This window comes from Crotalus tigris, unplaced genomic scaffold, assembly GCF_016545835.1.
Source record: "Crotalus tigris isolate CLP2741 ecotype Arizona unplaced genomic scaffold, ASM1654583v1 scf7180000017729.2337069, whole genome shotgun sequence".
Lineage (NCBI taxonomy): Eukaryota > Metazoa > Chordata > Lepidosauria > Squamata > Viperidae > Crotalus > Crotalus tigris.
In genome coordinates, this window is record NW_024096596.1 from 153,708 (window position 1) to 179,319 (window position 25,612).

The 25,612-nt window shown below is 35.6% G+C and overlaps 1 protein-coding gene across 8 annotated transcripts in view; it reads left to right on the top strand.

The window, feature by feature from the left end:
• The first annotated feature begins 1,249 nt into the window (after positions 1-1,249).
• Positions 1,250-25,612, top strand: part of NFIA (nuclear factor I A) — a 292,392-nt gene continuing 268,029 nt past the window's right edge. For 3 of the 8 annotated variants that reach the window (XM_039339047.1, XM_039339041.1, XM_039339043.1), the window contains exons 1-2: positions 1,255-1,598; positions 7,103-7,634. In XM_039339047.1, the coding sequence (XP_039194981.1) occupies positions 1,572-1,598; positions 7,103-7,634 (559 nt within the window). In that variant the 5' untranslated portion in view covers positions 1,255-1,571. Of the gene's footprint in view, positions 1,599-5,421; positions 5,877-7,102; positions 7,635-25,612 lie in introns of those variants that run through there. The other 5 variants (XM_039339046.1, XM_039339045.1, XM_039339042.1 and 2 more) reach the window with 5 other exon arrangements.

Here is a 25,612-nt window from a genome sequence, read left to right on the forward strand (position 1 = left end):
TGGGGGGTGGGGGGAAATGGAAAGAAGATCAGAAAAGACTCCACTTAGTAGATTTAGTAAGACTGGAAAGAAAATATAAAGCTCAGGGCAAGAAAATGCTGGCTGGCTGGCAATTTTCCAAACCCCCAAAACCAAAGCTTTTCTTGTGCCAGAACAATGCATTATGATAAATAAAGGATGGAAGGCTGGATTCTTAGTTTAATCACTTTTAAGTAGTAAATACTGATGCTTTCTTCTTGTGGGTTGCAATGCAGTCATTAAGTTCTGCATTGTTAGTAAAAGCAGCAAAGCTTTAACATTTTCAAAGTGGAAACAAACAAGCATGGACATTCATGAGATAGCTGGAAAGTATGGTTTGGTGCTGAGCTTCTCACCATGATTATTTTGTCAAATGAGCCATACAGATTGATGAATGTCAGCATCTGTAGGTAAATGCATTGTCATCTGTATTATTTAAAGAAAATAACTTTCAAAACCCCAAAGAATTTCACTTAGGCAGAACATTCTTTTTGGGGTACCCCAACAATACAATTTTGCTACATGGAGAAGTGTGTTCGCGATAGATATAGTGGGCTGAATCCTCTGGACAGATTATTGCCACCATCAGATTTATGAATGGTTCTTCCTGGCAGAAAATCTAGAAAATTCTTTTTTGGGGTACCTTAACAATACAATTTTGCTACATGGAGAAGTGTGTTCACGATAGATATAGTGAGCTGAATCCTCTGGACAGATATTGCAACCATCAGATTTATGAATGGTTCTTCCTGGCAGAAAATCTGCAGGAGATGAGCGGTAGAAAAGTTTAGTTCGAAATCCTTCGGAAAGAGAAAGGGAAAAAAAAAAAAAAAAGACGTGTGTGCACATGGGAGTCGGGGGTGGGTGGGCGAGAGACACCGAAATGCCAAAAAGAAGTTTTGGTTCCTTAAGCCCATCCTGCATAGCCTATTGCCGCTCGGGAGCCCGACCTGCAAGCGGCTCCTAATTGCGTTCCCAGTAATGCACTGAGCGCGGGGATCTGGGATAGGGAGGGCTGGCCGAGCAGTAGCACTGCAGCCCCCCTCCCCCGGGCAAGGCAGCGAGCGAACGAGCAAGCGAGTTGCTGCTGCTGCTGCTGCTGCTGCTGTGGAGCGGTGCAGAGCGGAGCAGAAGCTGGCTGGAGGCACGCTGGCAGGCACCCGGAGAAGCTGGAGCCCGAGGCTTGCTGCTGCTGCTGCTGCCGCTGTCGCTGGAAGCGTGGGGAGGGTGGGGGGGGGGAAGTGTGCACTATGCCTTTAACGCCTGGGTACAGTAGACATGTATAGTGTGTAGTGTAGGGAAACTCTAGGCGGGGTTAAAGTTCAGCCCATGGAGCTGATCAGCGCTGGCTGCAGTTTAGCAGAGTTGGAAATGTGAAAGCAAGAAGCAGGCTCGGTTCTTCCCCCTTTCTTTTTTTTCTTCTCTCTCTCTCTCTCTCTCTCTCTTTCTCTCTCCCTCTTTCTATTCCTTCCCCTCCCCTTCTCTCTCCTTCCCCCCCCCTCTCTCCCCCTCTCACTCACACACCTCCAAGCCACAAACCCCCCACAGCAATCATGTACTCTCCTCTCTGCCTTACCCAGGTAAGAAGCTCTTCGGATTGAATCGGGGGGAGGGGAATGGCGGAGGGGGGGGGTGCGGGAGGGTCGTCTGAGCGTTGCGGGGGGGGGCGCGTCGAGGGCGGGAGGGCGAGACCCAGCTTGCGGAAAGTAACTTTCTTTTCCGCGAGGTTACATTCTTGCTCTGGCTCGGCCATTTGTATAGACACATGGCTAATGGCGCCTTGTTATTAAGGTTTTATTTAATTAATATGGGAATGTGCGAGTTTTTTGTGTTTGGAGAAACCGGGTGTCTCTCGGCAATGGGGAGGGTTCGTACCGAAATGCGGTGTGGATGTCTGCGTTATGTGGGGTGTTTAGGACGATCTGCACGTGTTTACCAGCATTACATGCTTGGTCATCTGAAATCAATACTTACTGTTTGTGCTTCCGAAGCGGACGAACGTGGAACAAACGCAACCCAGATACAATTAGATGCTTTGTGTGTTGTTTTTAAAGTGTAGCATTAAGTAATTGAGCGCTGCGTGTATTCTTTTCCCCGCCTCCCGGACTGCTGGAGCTGCATTGCTTCCCCCCCCCCCCAAAGTCCTCGCACACTTTGGTGTTGGGTATACGTGTACTGTGTTCGGCAGCCTTGGGTTCAGCCTTTGCCCGTACGCGGCGTGCAACGTGTGCTCCAGTCCTCGTCGGAACCGGAGATCTGTAGAGATGCATTGCACCTAAGCCTCTAACTTTCCCTCCCGTACGTCGCAGCGCGCTTTGATGGAGAACTTAAGAGCTTTAAGGAATCCACATTGCGCACCGCTCTAGCTGCAGCGGCCGCAGTTCTGCAATCCGTTCCGTTATTCTCCTGCACGGCCCAGTTCGGGATCTTCGGAGTGTCCAGCAGCCTCCTGCCAGGCGGCTGAGCAGGGCTACCCATCGCCAGTCAGAGCTGCCCTCCTGGCTGCCTCTAACGCTTGTCACTTGCTCGGGTGTCATATTTGCCTGAGGTTGTTTCCTTTGGGAAGTTAGGTTTGTTGTAATGTCCTGCCCGGGGAAAGAAGGAGGCGGGGAAGGGAGTTGCTGTTTGGAGAAAGTTGCTGGGTTCCTTTTGTTTGCAGCTGAGCGAAGTTCTTCGTGGATTGCAAATCGTTCCAAGTGGGTCTCCAGCCCACTTCGCGCCTCCCCAGATCTCCTGATTGCGTTACTTTGAAATTTGAAGAGTTGTGCGGATGACGCCTAAATACTACCCAGGCAGATCTTTCTGGGAAGCTGCGAACTTTTAGGAGTTCGGCAACTTTTCTAACTCCCTGCATAACTCCCCCCCCCCCCACACCCCTTAGCGCTTTGCACCCCCCCCAAAGAAAACTCTTATGCAGCGCCAGATTTTTTTGGCAACATTCCCACACTACCCCCATCCGTGCTCTTTGTGAGATACGTTGCCACGGTTTAAAATCAGAAAAATAACTTGCATTTCTGCTTCTGCTGATGGTTTTAGCAAATTACATTGTTCGCCCCCTCTTTTTCTAACTGATAATCTTTGTTAGACCTTTGGTGTTTGCCCTTCTGAACAGTGAAACCGGAAAAGTTCCTAGGGAAATTGTGTAGTTTCTTCCATTGCCATTTCAGCACTTCTGTTCCCTATAGAAAAACAACAACACTTGCATACTTTAGTTACTAAATGGTGACAAAAAGGGTAGTTTGGAATTGAGCACTTTGAACACCTTTAAAACACCGGAAAGAGGGAAGAATGAACAATACACGTTTCAAATATTCTAATAGAAACTTAGGAATGAATAACTTGGAAAGAATTGTGCCCAGTGATTCACAAAAGCTGTCACCTAGAGCTAAAGAATAGATTTATTTATAAGAACATATCAAACCAAAAGTACTACACAATGCCATTAAACTCCATTGATTTACATTGATTATAGGTAGAAGATAACTGCTACTGCATTTTGAGGGTGAATTTTTCAAAGCCAACTTTTTCAGAAGTTTTATCTCTCACAGAAAACTCAAGTCAGATCTATTTTCTGTTTGTTTACTTTCTTAAAATAGCTAATATTTTTTTATTTAAACACAATAATCTGTTCTCGGTTGCCACCTCCCACAAGGGGGGTGACTCTATTTTATTAGGCCTTGCTACACATTTATAAGTTTTCAGATCTATTTTTTTTGTACCTTGGTCTTTAACCTAAGAGCTACTCTGTGGCATGTTGCTTTCCAGTCTCATAGTACATTTGGAAACGTTTAGTGATTCCGAGACATCTTTATAGAGAACCTGTTTAAAAAGTTGTGCACATGGCACCTGATTTCAAAATTAAGAAAGGCTTAGCTTAACATGTTATTTTCTTTAAATTTAAATAGTCATCCACAGTACTGGAAGATTAGAATATAATACCTGCTAAGGGGCTTTCTACATTTATCCTGTAATATAGGGGAAATTACCTGTTTGCTGTTTATTATATACTGTTTTGGCTTTATTTTAATATAAGCTATTATGTAGATAAGAGAAGATTATTATGTAGATTTATGGACAATGGAAATATTAATGCTGTGAAAGTGTATAAATCTGACAAAGTTTCAAATGGAGCAGACCAGTGAATTGTTTCTAAATATTGCTGTGTTATGTTTTTACTTAAATATGTATGCTTGACTTTTGTGTTGTATATTCCATATTCAAATATACGTTAACAAGATTTTTCTTAAATAATTCAAATGGATCTATAAATATGGCAAACTGTTATTTAGAACCCATAGCTGTGAACCATAAAAAGTATTATAAACTCACTTTTGTTATTTTCCTCTCCTGCCAATCTGAAAGATATAAATGGGATCATGTGATATATAAAAAAATCCTAAAACTCTTCATTTAATTTTCTAGCACTTTTATTTATAATTACAACTTTAAAAATAAAACCATACATAGCTATATTTTCTTTTTTGGGGTGGTAGTTGTTACTTTTAATTTTTAAATAATTTTGACCCACATCTAAATGTTCTTAAATTTTCTGGCTAACCTGGAAATCAATAATTCATCTTACATATACATAATAATATTGGTTATCTTAATTGTGAATATACATAATAATATTCCTTATTTTTTTTTAAGACAATGTATTATAGAGTAGACAGATCCTTGTTGAACAATTGATCTTTCATACACTGTTTGGCGGAAGCCAATCTGGATAGCATTACTTATATCAGCAGTGGGGAATCTCTTAATTATATCATTATAAGAAACTCATTTGGTGGATTTTGAATATTTTAGGTAGATTTTTAAGCTATTGTCTTCCTTTTTGAATCATATTTAGCATTGCTAGATTTCATAATATGGTAACATTATTTCAAAATGTGAGCCTCTAGGTATAGTTAATAAATGGTAAAAAAAGTTTATAAAATAAGGTCAAGATGCATTTAAGAAAGTACAAAGATTTGTAGTAATCTTTTATTTTAGAATGGGTAATTTTGTAGATGTTGGTATGGCATAGAAGGATAAGCATTCCCAATTTTTTTTTTTTTTTTGTATCATTGGCGATTATAAAATGTATGCACATGAGAAAGGCCTTAACATTTTCTATTCTGTGCATAATTGTTTTATCTTTAGTTGTAGCTCCTGTTAGTGAATAGCTTGGATTTGAGAGAAAATGTTTGAAAATATAGCTATTTATTTGTCAATATAATATTTTTTCTATTTTTTATGAGATTTATGTAAATTGCTACTTTGTTCCATGTAACCATGTATTAAACGGTATAAATATTAAGCCATTTTTCCTTCAAAATTTGGCAATACACTTAATCTAGTTTATATTATTTTGAAAAATATTTTCTATAGAAAATTAATACAATTCAATATTTTCATTATATTGGTAGAAAACTGGTAATTATTTTTAGAAGATAGCACCAAATCCAACTGGTAAAACTCTTTCGTATATTGTGCTCTATTATCCCTGATTGTTTGGTTCTGAAATTTCCTACATTTGATCAAGGAATTTTAGATACTCCTCTAGCATTTCATAACAATATCCTTTATAAGAATACCCATCAAATTATTTTAAGAATTGATTAGTTTTAATCAATTAGTTTTAATCAATTAAATTAAGAATTAAGAAATTTAGACGTCAATCTTATTCATTATTAGGGGAAGTAAGTCTCAATGAATTCACAAGAACATCCTTTTGAATAGGCATGTATATAGATTTGCACCGTAGACATTCAGTATCGAAGGACATATACTTCTAGCAACACGAGGAAGACCATGTTGTCTTCTAGTATGCCAACAGCGCTTCTTCCTCTTCTTACCAAGAAAGCCCAGATTCAGTAAGAGACATCCTAATATTTTAAAATAGTGCATTTTCTTGATCACATTTTTACATTTTTTTCTATACATGGTTTTATAACTAACTGCATATGTATCAATAATGGGCACCGATACTAATTTCAGGTGGTGTTTTATAGCAGTGAAGGATGCTTTATTTATTTAAATATTTACAATGCAATCTTTCTTACTGTATGGTAGACATTGGAGAAATGTTTAAAACCACTTTTTGGTTTTATAACAGGAAAAATTCATATAAAAGACACAAAAAGGTAGACAATGCTTTCATTAGCAACGATTGTCCACATAATATTTTTTTAAAAAATGCAGAAGCCTTTGTATACATGCATACATACAATGCATTTTAAGACGCACTAGCTTTTCAATTCTATTTCTCAATTTTTTTAAAAAATATTTGTGGCTTAGAGTATACAGTATTAAAGCCATAATATATTCTATGCCATTATTGTTTCCTAAATAAAGACCAGAAAGCTTTGTTGAATGTTTCCTGTTTTATTGTGTGTAGAAATTATTATTATTTTGTTAGTGCAAAATTCTTTTGATATATTTCACTTTATTTAGCATTTTATTGTGTTATGTTCACAGAATTAACCTTGAATTAAATATTTTTTATCATATATCAGATGATAATTGATTGAACATGTTCAGACTTTCAAAAGTTAAAATTTTGCCAATTTGGCAAGCATATAGCATATTGGTCACACTCACAAGAGGGTCATTGAAAAAGCAAAAGAATATACTACTTCCTTTTTAAAAAATGGATGAAAATTACAGTGGTCTTATTGCAGACTTGAAATAATTGATTTTGGAGTTACCTTGTTGACTTACATTGAACTATTGTAAAGTCAGCTGATTAAAGCTTAAGAGTCTCACCTTTCGGACCCAAAATAACATTTGCTGCAAAGTCAGTGCCATGAGTTGTATTGAATTTTCTTGTTTTAGCAAATGCGATTCACAGTGCTATGGCAAAATATTTTCAGCACTTAGTGTCTGGGACTGAGTAACAGCAGAAAGTTGATTGCATGATATATTTTAGAGATTTTATTGTTTTATCACGATGTAGAAACGTTTATGTCTGTACATAATGTAAGTGTTGCTCTGTTATTGGCCTAGTTATAAGCTACAGTCACCAGTTCAGAAAACAACAAACCCTTCACACCTCAGCTTTCCTTGTGGTAATTTTTTTTTTCACTTTGATTATTTTCAGGATGAATTTCATCCCTTCATTGAAGCACTTCTTCCCCATGTCCGAGCATTTGCGTATACATGGTTCAACTTACAAGCTCGAAAACGAAAATACTTTAAAAAACACGAAAAGCGCATGTCAAAGGAAGAAGAAAGAGCGGTGAAGGATGAATTGCTAAGCGAAAAACCTGAGGTTAAACAGAAATGGGCATCCAGACTTTTGGCAAAGCTTCGGAAAGACATCAGGCCTGAGTATCGGGAAGATTTTGTTCTAACTGTGACAGGAAAAAAACCTCCTTGTTGTGTTCTTTCCAATCCAGACCAGAAGGGCAAAATGAGAAGAATTGACTGTTTACGGCAGGCAGATAAGGTCTGGAGGCTGGACCTTGTTATGGTGATTTTATTTAAAGGTATTCCGCTTGAAAGTACTGATGGCGAACGCCTTGTAAAGTCCCCACAGTGCTCAAATCCAGGGCTGTGTGTACAGCCCCATCACATAGGGGTTTCTGTTAAGGAACTCGATTTATATTTGGCATACTTTGTGCACGCGGCAGGTAAGTGCCTATATTTAACATTGTTGAATACGTTTGTTGTGCAAGGATTTAACTGAATGGTTATTCCAGTGCGAGGCGTGCTTGCACCTGACCATGTAAGTTAATTAAACTGTTGCTTTGCACTGTGTCTCTGATGGTGGTCCGGATGTCCTCAGAAGCAGAGGGGCTATAGATTGTGTAAAACTGCAACATTGTTAAAAAAAAAAAGTGATTGTGGAAGAGTGGTGTCTTTCACTATAGGCCTAATGTGCAGTGTACTTAAAGCATCTTTATTAGAATGCCTTTCGAAAATGCTTGTCACTAGAATGTTGTGCAATTTTTAAGAATTATTTTTTCATTTGATGTAAATTTGGCCATGAAGAAAAGAAATGAAAACAATATTTATGATATAAGCCAAGTGTTTAATTGGTTAGCATACTTAAAAAGAAGTGTACAAAGATGGAGGCCTTACCAGCTGGTATATATAGCTATAGATTAAATAAATTTCTGCTTAATGAAGGAAGAAAAATTAAAAGACATTCTTAGTAATTGCTCTATATAAATAGAATATTATTGATTTTGAAGGACGGTTTATTAATTTAACAGTGCTGCATGTTGGAAAATAGATATATTCATTCTTTTTTTTTTCTTAATGCAAAACGATACATTTTTCTGTAGCCTGCTTTGAGAAAGTTTGTTATCTTACGACTTTTGGAGGCTAACATAAGCACCAGAGTGATATTTCTAAGCAACTCATTGTAATTTAGTTTTTCTAAGAGTTCAGTTTATTTCAGATGTGGAAAAGAAAAGACATAGGTTTTTCAATTTGTTAAATGCATACATCTGTGTTTGTATGCAGCCTTTTTAAATGTGAGGCATATTGTTAACTTTTAAGTGGTTTTGTACAAAAGTGAAGTTGCCTGTGTCTCTTAACAGCTTTATATGTATTAGTGTTACTGTGATAATTGGTATATGCAGTTAAATTTTTGGTTTTGTGCTACGGAATCACACAGAGTGGTGTGCTCTGAATATGAACTATTATGCACTTTTGACTAATGAAGCCTCTGAAAATATTGAGAAAGAGATGATTAAAAAAAAAAACAATACTGTAAGTCAATGACTTTTATTTGGGATCTCTGTTTTGTGTGTAATAATGACTGGGTTTTATTAAGTGCAAATGTTTATAATAGATTGTGGCCTCTGTGAGAGTTCATAGCTATATATAGTGTGCTGAGTGGAAAAATACATGAATTAAGAACAGATTTAAAAATACAAACGTTTAATAAATTTGGTGTTAAGGGCATATTGCAAACTCTTTTTGCACATTTGTTGATGTACAATGCAAATTTTAAATTGATTTTTAAAGGATCCATGATATTTCATCGAAAGTATTTGTTAAATGTTATTCCTTTCTCACTTTAGTTATTTAAAGTTGTTAATCACTAACATTGCAAAAAAGCTAAACAGCTATAAAAACTTTTCTAGAACTATAACCATGCAATAATATTATTAGAAAAAATAAAATGCACAAAGTGGAAAAAAAAACCCAATGAATACAAGTAGGCCAAATATAACCCCTTGCTGTCATTATAGATGTTAAAAGCATATTGTTATATTTTAATTACTATTCTTCTGCTTTGCTATCACTGAAGAGTACCAAATCTCATTTTGAATAACTTTTTCAATTATTTTGGAAACCAACTAAAGGTATCGAACCATATAATTTGTTTAAAACTTAATTCGTTTGAGTTCAGCAGTGTTTTTATATAAAATACAGGTGGTACTTGTAGTTTTATTTATAAATAAAAATAGATTTGTATTGCTTTTAAAGTGTGCATTATTATGGGTTTATTACATGTATGTATTATATCACATGTTTTATGCCATGTTTTGGAAAATATTTCAGTAATCACCTGTAAAGAATGAAAGGCATTCCTATTATCTTTATATGCAATATATCACTGGCAGCATTCATTATTTGTGAACGAGGAAGAAAGATTGTATTTGACATCTGCTTTATTCTTACATTTCCCAGAATCCTTTGTCACCCCAGAGTACCAGTGAGGTTCTCGCTAACTGCCCGTGGATAGCTGTAGTAATGAAACCAGCCTTTATTTAATTATTTTTTATTTATTTAATTTATTAAATTTGTAGAGCCACCCAACTCACATGTATGTGACAGTTTACAGTTTACATCAGATGCGAACACTAACACAAGTGTTAGACATCCATTGTTGTCAGATGTTTCCAAAAGGTGATAACCTCTTAATTATAGTAAGAAATTTGCCAGTATAAAATGAAGAAATAACACAAAAATCAGCTTACGTGCAGTGATAATTGAAGAGCAATTCAGAAATCCTCAACATTTTTATGTGATAAAACTTTGTCAGAAGTTATCAGAAATGGACAGAAATTCACATTGTGTAAGATTTTTCTCACATGTGTACTAAAACTGTTGCAATATCTTCACTTCATATATTATTACTATTACTTTATACTCTTCTGAGGTAATTTAATGCTCAACCCATACTAGACAAGCTGTCCTTTTCTTTTTAAAAGTTCACTTACCACTGTTGATTTAAAATCTCTGTTTTTCTTCATTTTTCTTTTTTTAGTCTAGTTTAGTCTTAACTTTTAAAATTATTTAGCCACCTTGTCCTATTCCAAGTAGGCTAAATCACAAGAAATATTGGTCCTATGTAGTAACAAGTAAATGCAATTTTCTAACTAAAAAATATTTTCCTTATATTAAAAAAACCTGAGTAATAAATCATTTGCTAGGAGGTCTCAAGATGTTGCTCTGATTTTACAGTACTGAAGGGGGAAAAAAAGCTGATTCTTGTAAACCTTCATTAAAAAAAAGGGATCTATATCTATATCTGTATTCTTTTAATTCTGCTTCAAATGACAAGTTGGAAATGACTGTGGCAAACGCTTTGTGGGAGTATAAGTCTCCAGGAAATTTATGACCAGTCTTTTACCAGATGATCTGTATCAGAATCTCCCATATACTAGGCACGTGGCAAGGTCACCATTTAAGTTGTTGGGGTCACAACCTTCGCCACCAGGCATTTGACCTTTGTGATAAAGTTAACCTTTGTTCATTAGGAGGCACTCAAGCAAGAACTTCCTTGTTTTTTACTGCGGCAGCTAACATGATCACATTGTTAAAAGTGATTCTTAGCTCAAGTATTGGGTTCAGTGAAAAAGTTTAAAGATTTTCTGTGTGGATTTCTTTTCTCCTTTTTTTTTTCTTTTTAGCCTTTTTCCTGCAGGCAAAGCTGTGTCCTGTTGGCCACACAATAGTCCACGGCTTTGTCTATTGTTTGTTTTGGATATGACTTTTAATAGCACAAGCCTATTCATTTTTACTCTGAAGTAAACTCCATAGCCTTATTCCATAGTGAGTTTATTTATTAAAGAATGCAATCTGTATTTAAAAAAAATAGTTAAAAAACTTCAGGAGGAATTTTTCAAAATGATAAACTGTATATTGAAAAAGTTAGGCCTTTTACATTTGAATTAGGTTGTTTTATATAGATTTTAATGCTATTAAGTACTGAATCAAAACTAGCTTCGAAGCCAATTTAATTTTGATAATGGTGAAAAGGTATTTTGTTCTAGAAATAAATCAGTGTCTAGTAGAGATGGGATCATGTCTTTAATCTGAAATAAGCTGATATGTATTCAATAATAAAATATATTGGATACTATTATAAGACTTGGGCTTTGTAATTTTATAATGTACTCCTCTGATATATAAATTATACTCATTGTACTCATCCTGATCTTAGATCATTTTGTATTTTGCAGCATTTCTGCAGGTATACTTGTATAGGAAGTTGCAAATAAAATAATTACAAGTCTTTGTAGTCCATGATACTTTCCAGGAAAAAAAATATATATTATTTTATCGCATTATTTCTACATCAGTGTAGGACTGAGAATTTTTCTTAATTATTTAGCTTTTTAAATAATAATTTCTTTTTCTTGTTCAATATGTTATTATTTACTATAAATAAAACAAAAGTCTGCTTATATCAGGTTGCATTTTCCTAGGGTTTCTAGTTATTATTGCTATTCTTTCAAATGATAGTACAGTTATTCATGATTTGCTGATGAACCAGATGGCCAAGGTAATGGACTGAGAACCTGCTCTATACTAATAAAAAGCAGATATAAGATCACAGAGGTTTCTAGTTTCTCCTGAAATGGATTGGAAATTTCTTTCAGAATTGTAAGTGACTCATAGTAAAGATAATTAATTTCATTTTAAATTTAAGCATTACATTTAAGCATTAAATAACATTAAATATGCTTTATTCACAATATCTGAACCAGATGCCATAATGGATTTAGATTCAAGTAATTTTGATCGTCTGTATTAGAACTTAAATTATTTGGGTATCCAACACTGTTTGGATTCGTGTGTGTACACTAAATGAATAAATCACGAGGGATCATGATTTTAAATATGACAGTCAGAAACATTTTGAATAAGTTCTAGGCAAGCAAATCTCAATGATATTCTGATGAGCAGGTGAGCAGAGGTGCTTGTATCTTCTGCACAGTTGGAAAACAATTGTAAATCAAAGTTGTATGTGCAGAATGTTTTGGTTCCTGCAGAAAACCTACCTGCCCTTGTGATAGGGCAGTGGTTCTCAACCTTTTTAATGCCGCGACCCCCAACCGGTCATAACTCGAAGACTACTCAACTGGTCGTAAGTCGAGGACTACTCAACTGGTGCAGCACCGTTTGCAGAATGGGACTTTTGGCGGGCTCAGCAGGGCAGAGACAGCTTGGACAATTCCTATTGGCTTTTGAAAGCCAATAGAATTAGACTCTATTCAAGAGAGTCTATTCTATTGGCTTTCAAAAGCCAATAGAATAAAAGGGAGTAGCACAGCTAAGGAAAAGGGGAAAAAATGGCAGACTGCGTTGTTTGGCGACCCCTGTGAAATGGTTGTTCGACCCCAAATGGGGTCCCGACCCACAGGTTGAGAACCACTGTGATAGGGATATATCTGTGCACGTTACATATTCGGCTAATTATGCTTTACCGTTTACATAAGGAATCCTAATATGAGTGAGGCAGCAGAGTATCCATATTTTTCTGAGTTGTATCAAAAGCAATGAATTATAGCAGAAGGATTGTAAACCTTTTCCAAGGCATTTTGTTCAGTTACATTTATACCAATGCAAACTGTACCTATAGAGCATGTTGATGCTGCAAGATGATTTTTATATTACACTTAACTCTAGTTTGGACCATAGTTTTCCAACATTTTATTGATATTGGTGGGAGGATATGCAGATTTTAGCAGTTTAGCACTTCAGCAGAGTCTGATACTAGAGAATTGTCTCCCCAAAGAGACTTAAAGGTAACTTGTCCCTACATCTCCGCCAACTTGAGATCTGAAAACAGCTGTAGGATCAAATTGTAGAAGAGCTATTTACATTATTAACACTTCAGCCAGTCTTGATTCTTGCACTTACAAAGTTTTTGTGATGAATTAACTTAATCTCTCAGCTAAAATGCTTATGATCTGATCTCTCATACTTCTGACTCTTGTCTCTCCTGTGAGAATTAGTGTTGTACAAAATTCTGTCAAGGGTTTGCCAAGATAATGCCCTTCCTTCAAGTTTCACATGTTCAGAATGGAATTCTGCAAGGTCTACCCTTTGACTTGGAAGAGTCACCTATAAATATTTGCATGGTTTTTAATCTTAACTGCCAAAAGATTTTATATTCAACTCCAGGTTTCAACACTTGATCTAAAACTTCATAGAAAAGAATATTTTCTATTCTGGCAAGCAGAAGATTCTGTTTCTACTGTTAGCAGTGAGTGATTGTACTTGACAGAAGCAGGATTTAGATGAGGACAACTGCAATTTCCCTGGTGCTGTAACTGAGATGGTAAGCATTCATTCTAATTTGAACCCTAACAGTAGTGGAACTTAGGAGTATTTGCTATATCATGAACTGTTGGCACCTATTCAGTCATGAGGCTAAGCTTTCTCCAAAACAGAAACAAATAAAGCCAGGCAGTATGCTAGGGTTTTAATATTTCTTAGAATTCTCCCAGGTGTTTTCAGAAAAGAAATATCACATGATTTAAATGCTGTTTCCTGTATCCTGAAATAGCAGATGGATCCAATCAGTCAGAAAAGAAGGTTCCTAGTCTATGCTAGGAGAGATGGCCAAATTGACTGTGCAAATAAAAGAAAAAGAACATAAGTACTTTTGTTTCTACTTGAAAACCGCTTCTGGACTTTGTGCTTGAGGTGGAAAAAATGATATTATGATTTTGGGTTTTACTGATTAGACTGATTTGCTGATACAGAAATGGCTAGTGCATTCTACTATAGAAATGTAAAAAGTTGAGATTTGATTTTAATGTCTGATTTTACTGCAACAGGAAGAGTCAGAAGTCAATGCCTTTTGTTTCTTCCCCTCTCTTTCATTACATCTTTTTTTTGTTTTCCCTTTCTCTACTGTTGTCCCTTGCTATTTGCTTTTGTATTTTCACATTTTATGTTATAAATGAATAAAACTAATAAAAGAAAAGAAAAGAAAAAAGAAAAGAAGGTTCCTAATGTAACATTAAGAAAAGCCTTTGAATAGAATCCATTGCTTTTATAGCTATGAAGCCAGCATAATAGTATAAACATTGCCCAATGTCCTGGCCAGGCTGGTCTTTCTTAAGTTACTGTACTTTTATATTTCTTCTTTTTTTTACCCAATGATGAATAGCATTAATTTAAATCTATTTAAAGCAAGTGTGGGAGAAACCACAGCCTTTGTTGTGGTCAGTGGTGTACATAACAGGGTTGGATGTTTCACTTGACTGAGGCCTGAAAGTTGACTATAGTAGATGCCATGTCATCTGTTTTCTAACTCTGCATGAGAAGAAGTGAAAGTTCTATTATAATGACAATAATTATTACAGAATGGGTATTTAATGTTCCCAGTGGCAACAACAGAGCAACAACAATTCAATTTTCTGTGAAAATAACCATCCTGAAACCTAATGGAGTCCACAGTCACAACCAGTCAGTTTTTATATGCTCTACCCCCCCCCCCTTTTGAAGCAAGTCCCAATAGTAAACAGCTCTCACAGTTGTTTCAGTCAAAGTGTAGAATTGAACTGAAGGATTATGATGTTAGGTTTTGTGTTGATGATCTTTCTCTTAATGTACTCAAAGAAGTATAGGCGAAATTGGACAACATCTGAGGTTCCAGTACCTCATTAGAAATGTGCGAATTTATGACAGTAATAGCCTGATGTTTAGACTTTTAGACTCCTTTCTATATAGTATATAGAAATTACAAAAAAAAATTCTGGGGTGCAGCATTAGAGGATCACCACTATATAGAGTTTTAGTCAGACCCCATTTGGAATACTGTGCCCAGTTCTGGAGACCTCACTTAAAGAAAAACACAGATAAGATTGGGCAGATCCAGAGACAGGCAACAAAAGGCACAAGGTCTGATGGGCAGAAGCATATTAGAGTTTAGAGAAACAGAATATGTATAGCCTTAAGGACAGAAGGGAAAGGAGAGACATGATTGAAACCTTTAAATGTATTAAGGATGTGAATAAGATTCTAGAAAGCAGTATTTTCAATAAAGTATTAAGCAAAAATCAAGAACACAGGGGCATAACCTCATACTGACAAGGAGGGAAGTTCAAAAATGTTAAAAAAGTATTACTTGAAAGAAAGAGTAATGGAGATTTGGAACCAACTTCCAGCGGAGGCAATGAGTCAATCATCAGGAACTGAGTTTAAACATTCTCGAGATAAACAAATGTCCATCATCTGACAAAAAAAAAAAAAAAAACCCATTAAAATACCTCAAAGGACAGAATCCATGGACTACTAGGTCTTTTTTTGCCTTCAGTTTTCTATGTTTCTAAATTGATGGTCCTGCGGAATCAGTTGAATTTTGTAAATGCGTTCTGCAGCTTAGAGAAAGAAAGTGAGATCTGTGCTATGTTTTAGTTCTAATTCACTCCAGTTGGATTTGCAGTGCAGTGAATACCTGGAATCTCTTTACTTTTCTTTTTAAAACAGTGTAGCACAACTTTTAGCATTTATTGTATTTTTTGTTGCTCCTCTGCTGTCTTAGAACCTTTAAGACTAAGCCTGTAAAAACTGTGTTCAGTCAACAATCTTCAGCTGATTAAGAAAATAGATTGTGGATGGACAGTCTTTTTAAAGGCACACAATGATAAAGTTACAGCATATTAAACCAGAACTGTTAAGCCATGGCTTGTTAAATGTATCCTAGTGGCCAGGTTCACAGACCACACCAAGCCAAAAATGGTATTATGGGTTAGAGTTATGTGTGAACAAGACTATTTTTGTTCCTTTGCTTTATCATTTATAACCTAGTCCTAGATAGTTTATAAATGTATTCTACCTGTAGTACATTTTTTGGATTCTTAGCTTTCTCCTTTTGCTACTGCTGACTATGTACTCAGGAAATTATATGGTATACTACTATAATATATACATATTAATTGTTATTCTACTTATTGCCTTGGCATTTTTTTTTAACTATATGAAACCATAGGCTACCTATGAAAATAACAATACAGACACAATGATGTCATGATGGAGATCATGCTGTTGTGTACCTGTCTTTAATGGCTGGTAAAAGTGTGTAGATTGTTTATACAAATGAAACCAAATTAATGAACAGAAATGATTGACTAAAAATACAGATTCACATAGTCAAAATGTAAAGAACTAGGCCACATCATAACAGTGCTTAATGAATTGATCTGCACTGAACTTACTGTAAAAGAAAAACGGGACAATTTTTTGGGAAATCTCTTATCAAATTTTTTTTTCTGTTTTGAAATAAATTAATAATAAATGAAATGAATTAATTATTGGATTATTTAATTGCATTAGTAGAAAAACAGATATTAATCAGTTGTTTCCTGATGGCAGTAATTAGGAATTTTATTTTATAGTTAGGATTTTGTTCCTGGGATTTCAAAAATCTGTTTCCTCATCTGTTTTGGATACATCTCCATGAAATTTTAAAAGAATGGATTTGTATTCTGATGTCATTTGAATATTAACCACATCTAATTCCATAACTTAATTTTAATCTAATCCAGGAACTATTTTTTTACCATAAAATACACCATTTCTTTGGAAGTAGATAAGAAAAAGTACAAGAGAATTGAGATAAAATGGAAGTGATTAAGGTGGTCAGCTAAGTGATCTGAAGCCTGCATATTCTAATGCAATTTCATTGTCATGAATAAATCAGTTTTTAGTTCAAGAATATCTGGGATCTGGCTTTTTTCCTGGAGGCACAGGTGGCAGTCTTGGACCAGAATGTTTTTTATCTGTTTCATTTGCTACTCCAGCTGTGCCTGTGCCTGTATAAAGTGGACTGAGTAATCATCATCATCCATGTCTTTGTAAAATAGAGAACAGAGTATTGCAGTGTCTTGATGCTATTTATCTACATTTTTAAAGATTTACAGACAAGTGTGATGATAATACGGCCACATCCTCCAAAAGTACCTTTTTGGTATTGAATCAAAGCATCGTGGAGTCCTGTGAAGTATTCAACGAACAGATTAAATAAAGTATACTTAATGTCATGTATGAAACAAGCACTTACATAGAGACGTTTAGTAGTATTGAGGGCAACATTTTTCTCCCAAGATAGATACTCCATGAGGATCTGCTAATCTCAGAATTAAATGTATTACTGTCTGGTGAGATAAGAATAGAAAAATGGAAAAAGCAAATAAGTTGTCTTCTAACAATTTCTTTATATCACCGTCCTCCAAACTTTCTGGCTCCATATACCAGCAGCAGAGGCGGGCAGGGGATAGTTTTGCATGTGTGCATGCCGCTTGTGCAAGTGGAATGTCCCTCACTTGTCAGCCACTTCCATGACCCAGTTGCCAATGAGCTGTGGACCAGTGGCAGTCCGTGGACCCAGTGTTGAGGACTCCTGCTAAGACTTCTTTTAAATGTCATGGAGTGTATCTTCCTTCCTTCCTTCCTTCCTTCCTTCCTTCCTTCCTTCCTTCCTTCCTTCCTTCCTTCCTTCCTTCCTTCCTTCCTTCCTTCCTTCCTTCCTCATTTCAATGTAAATTATTAGGTTTTTGAAAATACCAATTCCATTTCTTCACCTCTTGACTATGAGTGGTTTGCTTTTCTATTAGCACATTTATCTTGACTGAAATCAGCCATAAGATTAATTGCAGATACAGGCGTCATTCAAATTAGTTACATAAAAACCAGGGAGTTAAATCGTTCTGTAATTCCCATAAGAATCAAACCGCTTTTCTGCTAAAGTCATTTGCCTACAACATGTGCAGGGCATTGAGGATGAAAATGGATATAAGAACGGAAGTTGAAGCCTTGACTACATCTGGCAAGTTCTCTTGTTTACAGTTTTTTCTCTTTTCTTCCATTTTGTGGGTCATAAAGGAAATATTGGCAAGGTATACAATATTGTCAAAATCCTGCATGTATAAAGATAGCCAGTGAGGGAAAAATGAACTTTTGATGTGTAGAACAAGATTTTTCTGGTAGATTTTTGGGACCAAGTCATTATATCTGTGAATTTGTTTATTGATATTTTCTCAGTGTAATAAATGAAGTCATCAACTAAACTAGTTATTGTGATGGGTTTGTGCATTGCGTAAAATCAAAGCCAAACCACATTATGACGCTGAATATGTCACACAATGGTATTTCTGCATTTTAATGGTATTGTATATTCTCTATAATTTTTATATAAAAATAAATATGTAGATTATACCATGGTGTTTCCATTATGACAGCTACATTTTTAAGTAAAGACTATAACTTGGAAGTTAGATAAATGAAAATTACATATATTTTAACATACCTAAAAGACAGAAAAATATTACCAGGTTTTAAAAAGCTGGTCAAAATCCAATCTTCTCTTTAAAAGAAATGTATTTGTATTATCACTTTATTTGCATGGGCATTCTTAAAAGATTAAATTATCTTGATTGAGGTGCATGAAGAGTGTAGAGTACAATTTAAAAACTATTAAATATCACTATAGCAAGGAATATACTTGGAAACATAGCATCATGAAAATGGATGTACAGATTTTAAAGAGGGTATGTGGTACTTAATGTGCAACTTTAATGATAGCTGCTTTTGTGAAGGCAATATAAACAGCACCTGTGTTACGTTACATTCTGAAGCAGAATGAAAACTGCTTCAGTGTGATCTCTTTCTAACTCACGGAAAAGCCCAAAGAAACCCTTGATTAGATACTGCTCCATTTGGGGAGCTGGATGGAGTAATCAGCAAATGGAATGCTATTGAAAGATGTACATGCATTAGAAAATAGACTGCATTTATTCTTTCTAGAAGTACATATTTAGGAATTCTATCTGCTGCATTGCCAAACTTTGTTTGCTTAAAGATGCAATGTCTGTATATCAATGTTATATCAATGCCTCTTATTAGCTCGAGCCATAACTCATTTGTTTGTCCCTAGCAAACTAATAGACTGGTCTTTAGTGTACAGCTACAAAAATGGGATTATTGCAGTCAAAAGGTACCATGTAAATATGTACCTTTTTATTTATATGTTCTTCAATTATGAAAACTCTGGTTTTGTAATTGTTACACCAGGGTATTTAATTTACATTTGCATTTAATTTACGTTACATTTACATATTGGCCTTCAAGACTAGATTTTTCCAGAGTGGCTTAAATTAATATAAAACTCAAAAACAACTAAAACAAGTAAAGTATGATTCAAATCATCACGATTACAACAATAACAAAATAATTTGATGATTATGGGTAACCTTTTCCTTGTCCTTTACTGGTTGGGCTTTGGGGAATTGGAAATTCAGCAATGTTTGGAGAAGCTACATTTATTTATTTATTTATGAGACTTATATACCGCTTTAAGTGCAAGCACTCTCTAAGCGGTGTACACCAGTAAGCAATGTATACATATATTTACATTGCCCCCAACAATCTGGGTCCTCATTTTACCTACCCCGGAAGGATGGAAGGCTGAGTCAACCTTGAGCCGGTGAGATCTGAACCGCTGACCTGCTGAACACAGTCAGCTAAAGTGGCCTGCAGTACTGCACTCTAACTGCTTTGTTTGGTCTATATGGTGAATTAAGACCTTATCCAGATTCTCTGTTTTGTTTTATATTCTGCAATACGGCAGGATTTCATGAAGTAGCCCAGAAATCTTTAAAAAAAAGTTGAAATTCTATGAAAAGTAAGCATATTAGCAAAATATTTTAATAGGATAATGTGTGTGGGTCCAGAATCCTGTCTGCATGTGATGTCTTTTGTGCAGACATAGCTCAAGTACTGGGAAAACTCCCCTTTTCCCCTCAGTCTTTTGGGTTGCTGTACTGACATTCTAAAAGTTTCATGTATTAGTTTGTCTTGGATCTCAGTGCTGCTATTTGCTAGGGTCTAGTTTCAGATGTGTCTATAATGCTTATCTGTTCCTTTATTGTCTGTGTTGCCTAGCTCCCTTTAATCTCTGCCAGAATGCAAAAAATCTGTGTGTTCGATTTCAGTGTGTCACTCACAATACTTTTAATAACTTCATGTTCCCTTTGATTTCAGTTATCAGAAACCGTCTGGCTTGATTTTCCTGTATCATGGTTAGTGGCAGGCTCAAAATGAATTGTTCATCCAAAGAGATGATGCAGCATCTGAATTTGACAAGTTCTTTTATGTCGCTTTTTCTATAAAGAAAAAAATCCTTTTCAGATTTTCTACTTTTTTTTCAGTTAAAAAGTATCACTTTTTCTTACATAATTATTACAAGTCACAGTTTGAAGCTTAGCAATATGCAGAATCTAAATGCAAGTTAATCAAGGATTCTTTGACTTGCTTGCTGTCATCTCTATAACCTAGCAATGGTGCAAGAAGCCGAGGGAGCTTTTAGAGGTAGAATAAAGGAGGAATTATATATATATTTGTAAATATTTCGGGTAAATCCAATTTTATGTGCATCACTCATTGGAACAGAGAAATAATGGGGACTGTGGATATATAATGACTGAGCTAGTTACACTAAATATGAATTGATGCTTGTATGCATTATTGCTCAAAACTCTCAAGTATCTTGATTTGACATTGAAGACCATGTTCAGGGATGAAATACCTCAGTGACCAAGATGGGCCTTCTTCTGGCATGTTCTCAGTTTTTTATGAAACTTGGAGCAGCCTTAGTCTCTTGATATTATGGAATTTGATCTGATTAGGAAAAAGTTGTTTACAAGATTAAATTCTTACTACAACGTCATAATGAACTTAAACCTTTGTATCTTGAGTGTACAGTTCAGGAAGTGGTAAAGATTTCTAATACACACAACTTTTCAAAGTTCTCCAGCCCAGGGGTAGTGATTATAACAAAGCTAAACATCAGAACCAAGGACTACAAAGAGACTTCCAAACATCTCACCAAGTGGAATATAGATACAATGGACAATAGAGACTGTCAAGTTTGTTTCATATTTGGGTCTTATGATCACTAGTAAGAAATCTTTTTTAAAAGTCTTTCTAATGGAATATATTACAAAGGAACATTTCCAAATGTGAAACATGAGAGTCTTCTACAAGAGTGAACAACCAATGAAAGCACTATTGAGTTCAGTTGGACTTTCTTTAAGCTGGCACAGAAAACCTATGATTGATTTCCTATTTATTTCTGTTTTTACTTTTACCAAGAAGATGGCCCAGCTTCTTAGAACAATGAAGTAGAAATGGGTTTGTATTAACTTTAGCAAGCACTGAAGGCTCTCTATTTTCATTTTGCTATGAATATTTATTATGGATTCTTAAAAGATTGGAAAATGGACATGTGTTGGATGTTTCTGCCTTTCATCTTGTAAAAAACATGTAAGCAGCTGCTCAAATCTTAAACATTGTTTTAAACAAAGAATGAACCAAGATTCATCCTTTAAAAATGGTGAATAACTGCATTAAGGCACTTTTCTGGTACCAATATAAAATGGTAAAAATCAAGTGTGTTTTTTGAGAAGAAAAAATACATCATGTAATCTAACTTAGATTTTCTAAATGAATATGTAAGCAACATCATAACAATTTAGTTACAAACAAATGGACAAGTCTTGAACCAATTTTTCTTTGCAAAATAATTATTTTATACTTACAGCAATTGTTCCTCTCTACCCCTTTCTATAAATCAAGCAACCAAATATTACATTATATTTTGCAACACTGAAAATAGAAGCATTTATAGAAGTATCTTCCTTTAAGCAGTTGATTCAGACTTCTGCTATCCAATGCATGTGGATGGGAAATTCCCCCTCCATCCACATGCATTGGATAGGACAAGTCTGAATCAACTGCTTAAAGGAAGATACTTCTATAAATGCTTCTGTTTTCAGTGTTGCAAAATGTAATGTAATATTTGGTTGCTTGATTTATATATATAGGTCTCCCATCCTCATTTCTAAATGTGCATTTCTTCTTGATGTGGTCCTCCTTTCCTTCCAAGTTATACCTGTGGCCAGATAACGTTGGCATTTTCTGATCCAATATGGCAGTAATGTTTTCCATTTTCTGCTGACATAAAGCTTGTTGGTCCACAAAGCTGTCCTCTTTTTAACCACCTTTGACTGCTGCTCTGCCCTTCCAGTCACTGATTGTTTTCCTTCATAGTGACTGTGACCTGGACTACAGGAGCAGTGCAGGCCTGTAATATAACACTTCCCAGGACTACAGCCAAAACTGCTGTCAATTTTAGTGATCTGTCAGAAGAGAAAAAGGCAGAGCTTTGTGTCACACATGAAGTTTTCCAGGAAAAAAGAAATAGCCCTTCCCCCTTCTAATTTCTGAAATATATAAGACTGGCTCTTAGTTTCTTGATATAGGCTGTTAATTATTTTTTTACAGATGTAAATTTGATGGGAGGAACCATCTCCATTGATTTGTTGGTCACATCCATCAGACTTGTCATGAAGAAGCCATTTGCTCTCACTAGGGTTACATTACCACCAGTTCCTCCCTATAGAAAACATCACAACTTTCAACCATTGAGTCAGTATCTGAACGAGGTAGAGATGTATACCTGAGTGTCATCAGCATACTTATGATACTAAGTATGAGCTCATTCAGCAGCTTCATGTATATATTGAATATGAAGAGAGATAACAGAGCCCTGAAGCACTCCACATAAGAGGGGCATAGGGGGGACTGGCCACTGAAGAAAAAGAAGAATCATGACTCCCACCCCAATCCTTTAATCCTTTATTCCATTCCAGAAGGATACCATGGTTGATGGCTTGGGAGAGCTAGGATGGATGTATCACCCACACCCCAAGCCCTCCAAAGGTCATCCTCAAGCAAGACTAATTTCAGTACTATAACCCAGCCCAAATTCCAGTTAAAAAGGATGAAAATAATCTATTCTTCCAGAGCCCTTTGGAGATGAGTATCAATGAGATTTAGAGATCTCATAACAAAGGTTTTATCCTTTGTTATTGAATTCCTTATTTTCAAGAATTTCCAAGCACATCGAGATTCTTGAAAAATATAGGCATTTTGAGGAATATTAAAGATGGATGAACATTCAATGAAATATAACACATTTTGGGTGGGAGGATTCTTTTATCAGTTTTTCGTCAAGATACAACATAATGTCCTACATCTCTTTTTATAATTCATTGTACTTCTGTTTCAAAGTAACAATATGTAACTTCCATGTAGCAGGATGTATGTAATAAAATAATCTATGCTATAGGGGGCCAAAAATCAATTGTGAAAGAAGTAACTTTATGTACTTGCAGTATGAATTATGCTAGAATGTCTTTTCTTTACACAGTCACATGCTGAACAAACAACCTTGTTCCCAGAGAAATATTTGCTAATACTTATATTCTGGACTAAGTTTATACATTGGTTAGTAACATGGTAGAACTAGTTTGGTGTAATGTTAATGCATCAAGCTAGAAGTTGGGAGATTGTAAGTTTCACCTTGTGCCAGTCACTCTCTCTTAGCCCTAGGAAGGAGCAAATGGCAAACCGCTCCTGAAATCCTGCCAAATGAACTGCAGGGACTTGTCCTGACTGACTCAAAAGTGCCACAATAAAATAAAAAGGCAACATTGTGCCTATGGAGATTTCTCTTGTTTCATGGCAGGTTCTGTATCTGATCTGAAGAATGTATGTATATTTGCCTATGTATGATATTCTAACTAAAAATTAATCCACATGCTTATATATTTATCATAATTTACAAGGTGGCATCTTTATTTTCAAACATGCATATTGGCTCCACATTGGTTCTTTAGAAGTTCTCAAATATTAAAAATTATGGATGCAGCAGTGTGCCCTCTCCAAAAAGAGCTGGGAATTATATTAACACAAGAAGGTAAAATCCTAGTGAATTGAATTCATTGACAAAGGCCATCTCTACTTTTTCTTTTCTTAGTTGCCAATTTTGTGATTTACTGTGCCCATCATTCATCCATTTTGTGGCTAGGCAAGTCCTTTATTGTCAGCCATTTTATGAAGTTGTCCAGAACATACATTAAAATTCCAGATGTGCTCACTTATTGCCTCCTCCTGGTTAACAGCATTTGTAGCGATTGATAAGAATGCTCATATTTTGCTGATTTTTTTTAAAAAAAGTCTAAATAATAAGATAAATAATACCAAATTGGAAAAGGAATTACACTTCCATCTACTTAGTAGAAATGCATTTTGTAGTTAATGCTATGGTAGCCTGTGGAAGGGCCTTTAAAAAAGCCATTATTCACAGTTACTTTTTCCATCCTGCCAAGTGGCAATCTACAATCTCATCTCAGTATGTAGTTCAGTTTGGAAATGCTTAAGACATTTAGATTGCCCGGATCATCCTGAAAAAAGACCCACTAAATTTAGGATTGCATTGTTTCATTTTTTTTAATCTTTTCTCCATCTCAGAATAGTAATAATTATGTAAAATAATGATAATTTGTTGAGATACATAATATCTCAAGAGGTATTGGACTCACACAGCTCATTGTCCTTCGCAGCATGATATTCTGGGCAAAACCCCAAATACCTCATTCCTAGAAGAATTTGTTTCCACTGAGGTCACAGCTCTTTCTTTTTCCTTTTTGTGGCTGTAGACTCTTTTTGAAGGAATTGTGGCAAATGCATTCTCTCCCCCCCCCCCCCTAGCTTAGTATGAGGACTTCATCCAAAGGCAAAAGTTGCATTATTGAAAAAGAATACCTACTGCAACTTTTGCCTTTGGATGAAGTCCTCATACTAAGCTAGTACAAAGTCTGATTCCTTCCTTGGTGATGGGCGTGACTATATAATTTCGGAATTGTGGACAGGAACAGGCTGGTTGAATAGTCAGCCAATGCTGTAACAGCTAATGAGGGATGAATTGTGTTTTATAAAAGTGAAGTAAAATTTTCGGACTGTTTTAATTTTAATTTTATTTTTTTTACTATGCATGGATATATTTTCTTAACACCTTTCATCCCATAAGCTGGACTCTAAAATGTTTTCAATCTTAGGAAGGATCAACAATAAAACATTTTCATTGTTCTTTCTTTTTTTAAAAAAAATGGTAGGGGGAGAGCCTTTTGCTGAGATGACCTGTATGTTAGGATAATATCTTTTCATATTTGAGAAGAAGACAAAGGAACTACAGTGCTAAGCACAGAACAGTTATTAAAAACAGTTGCAAAGCATATAAAAGGTTCCGTGTGTGTGAAAAACGGGACAGCTGTGATGGTCTATTGGGAAAGTATGTACAGATGGTAGTAAGGAGGAGAATGATGACTGCATGGCTGATAAATGAAATACCAGAAAAAAAGGGGGGGATGCATTATGTTGGTTGATCATTGTAAATTATACGTTTTTGGGGTGCAGTATTTAATTCTTGGTTTTCCAGGGATTCAGCCAGCAAATTTAAGTGACTGCAGAGTTTCAGGTCAGATTCTGTTTGCAATATGAAGAAAATATT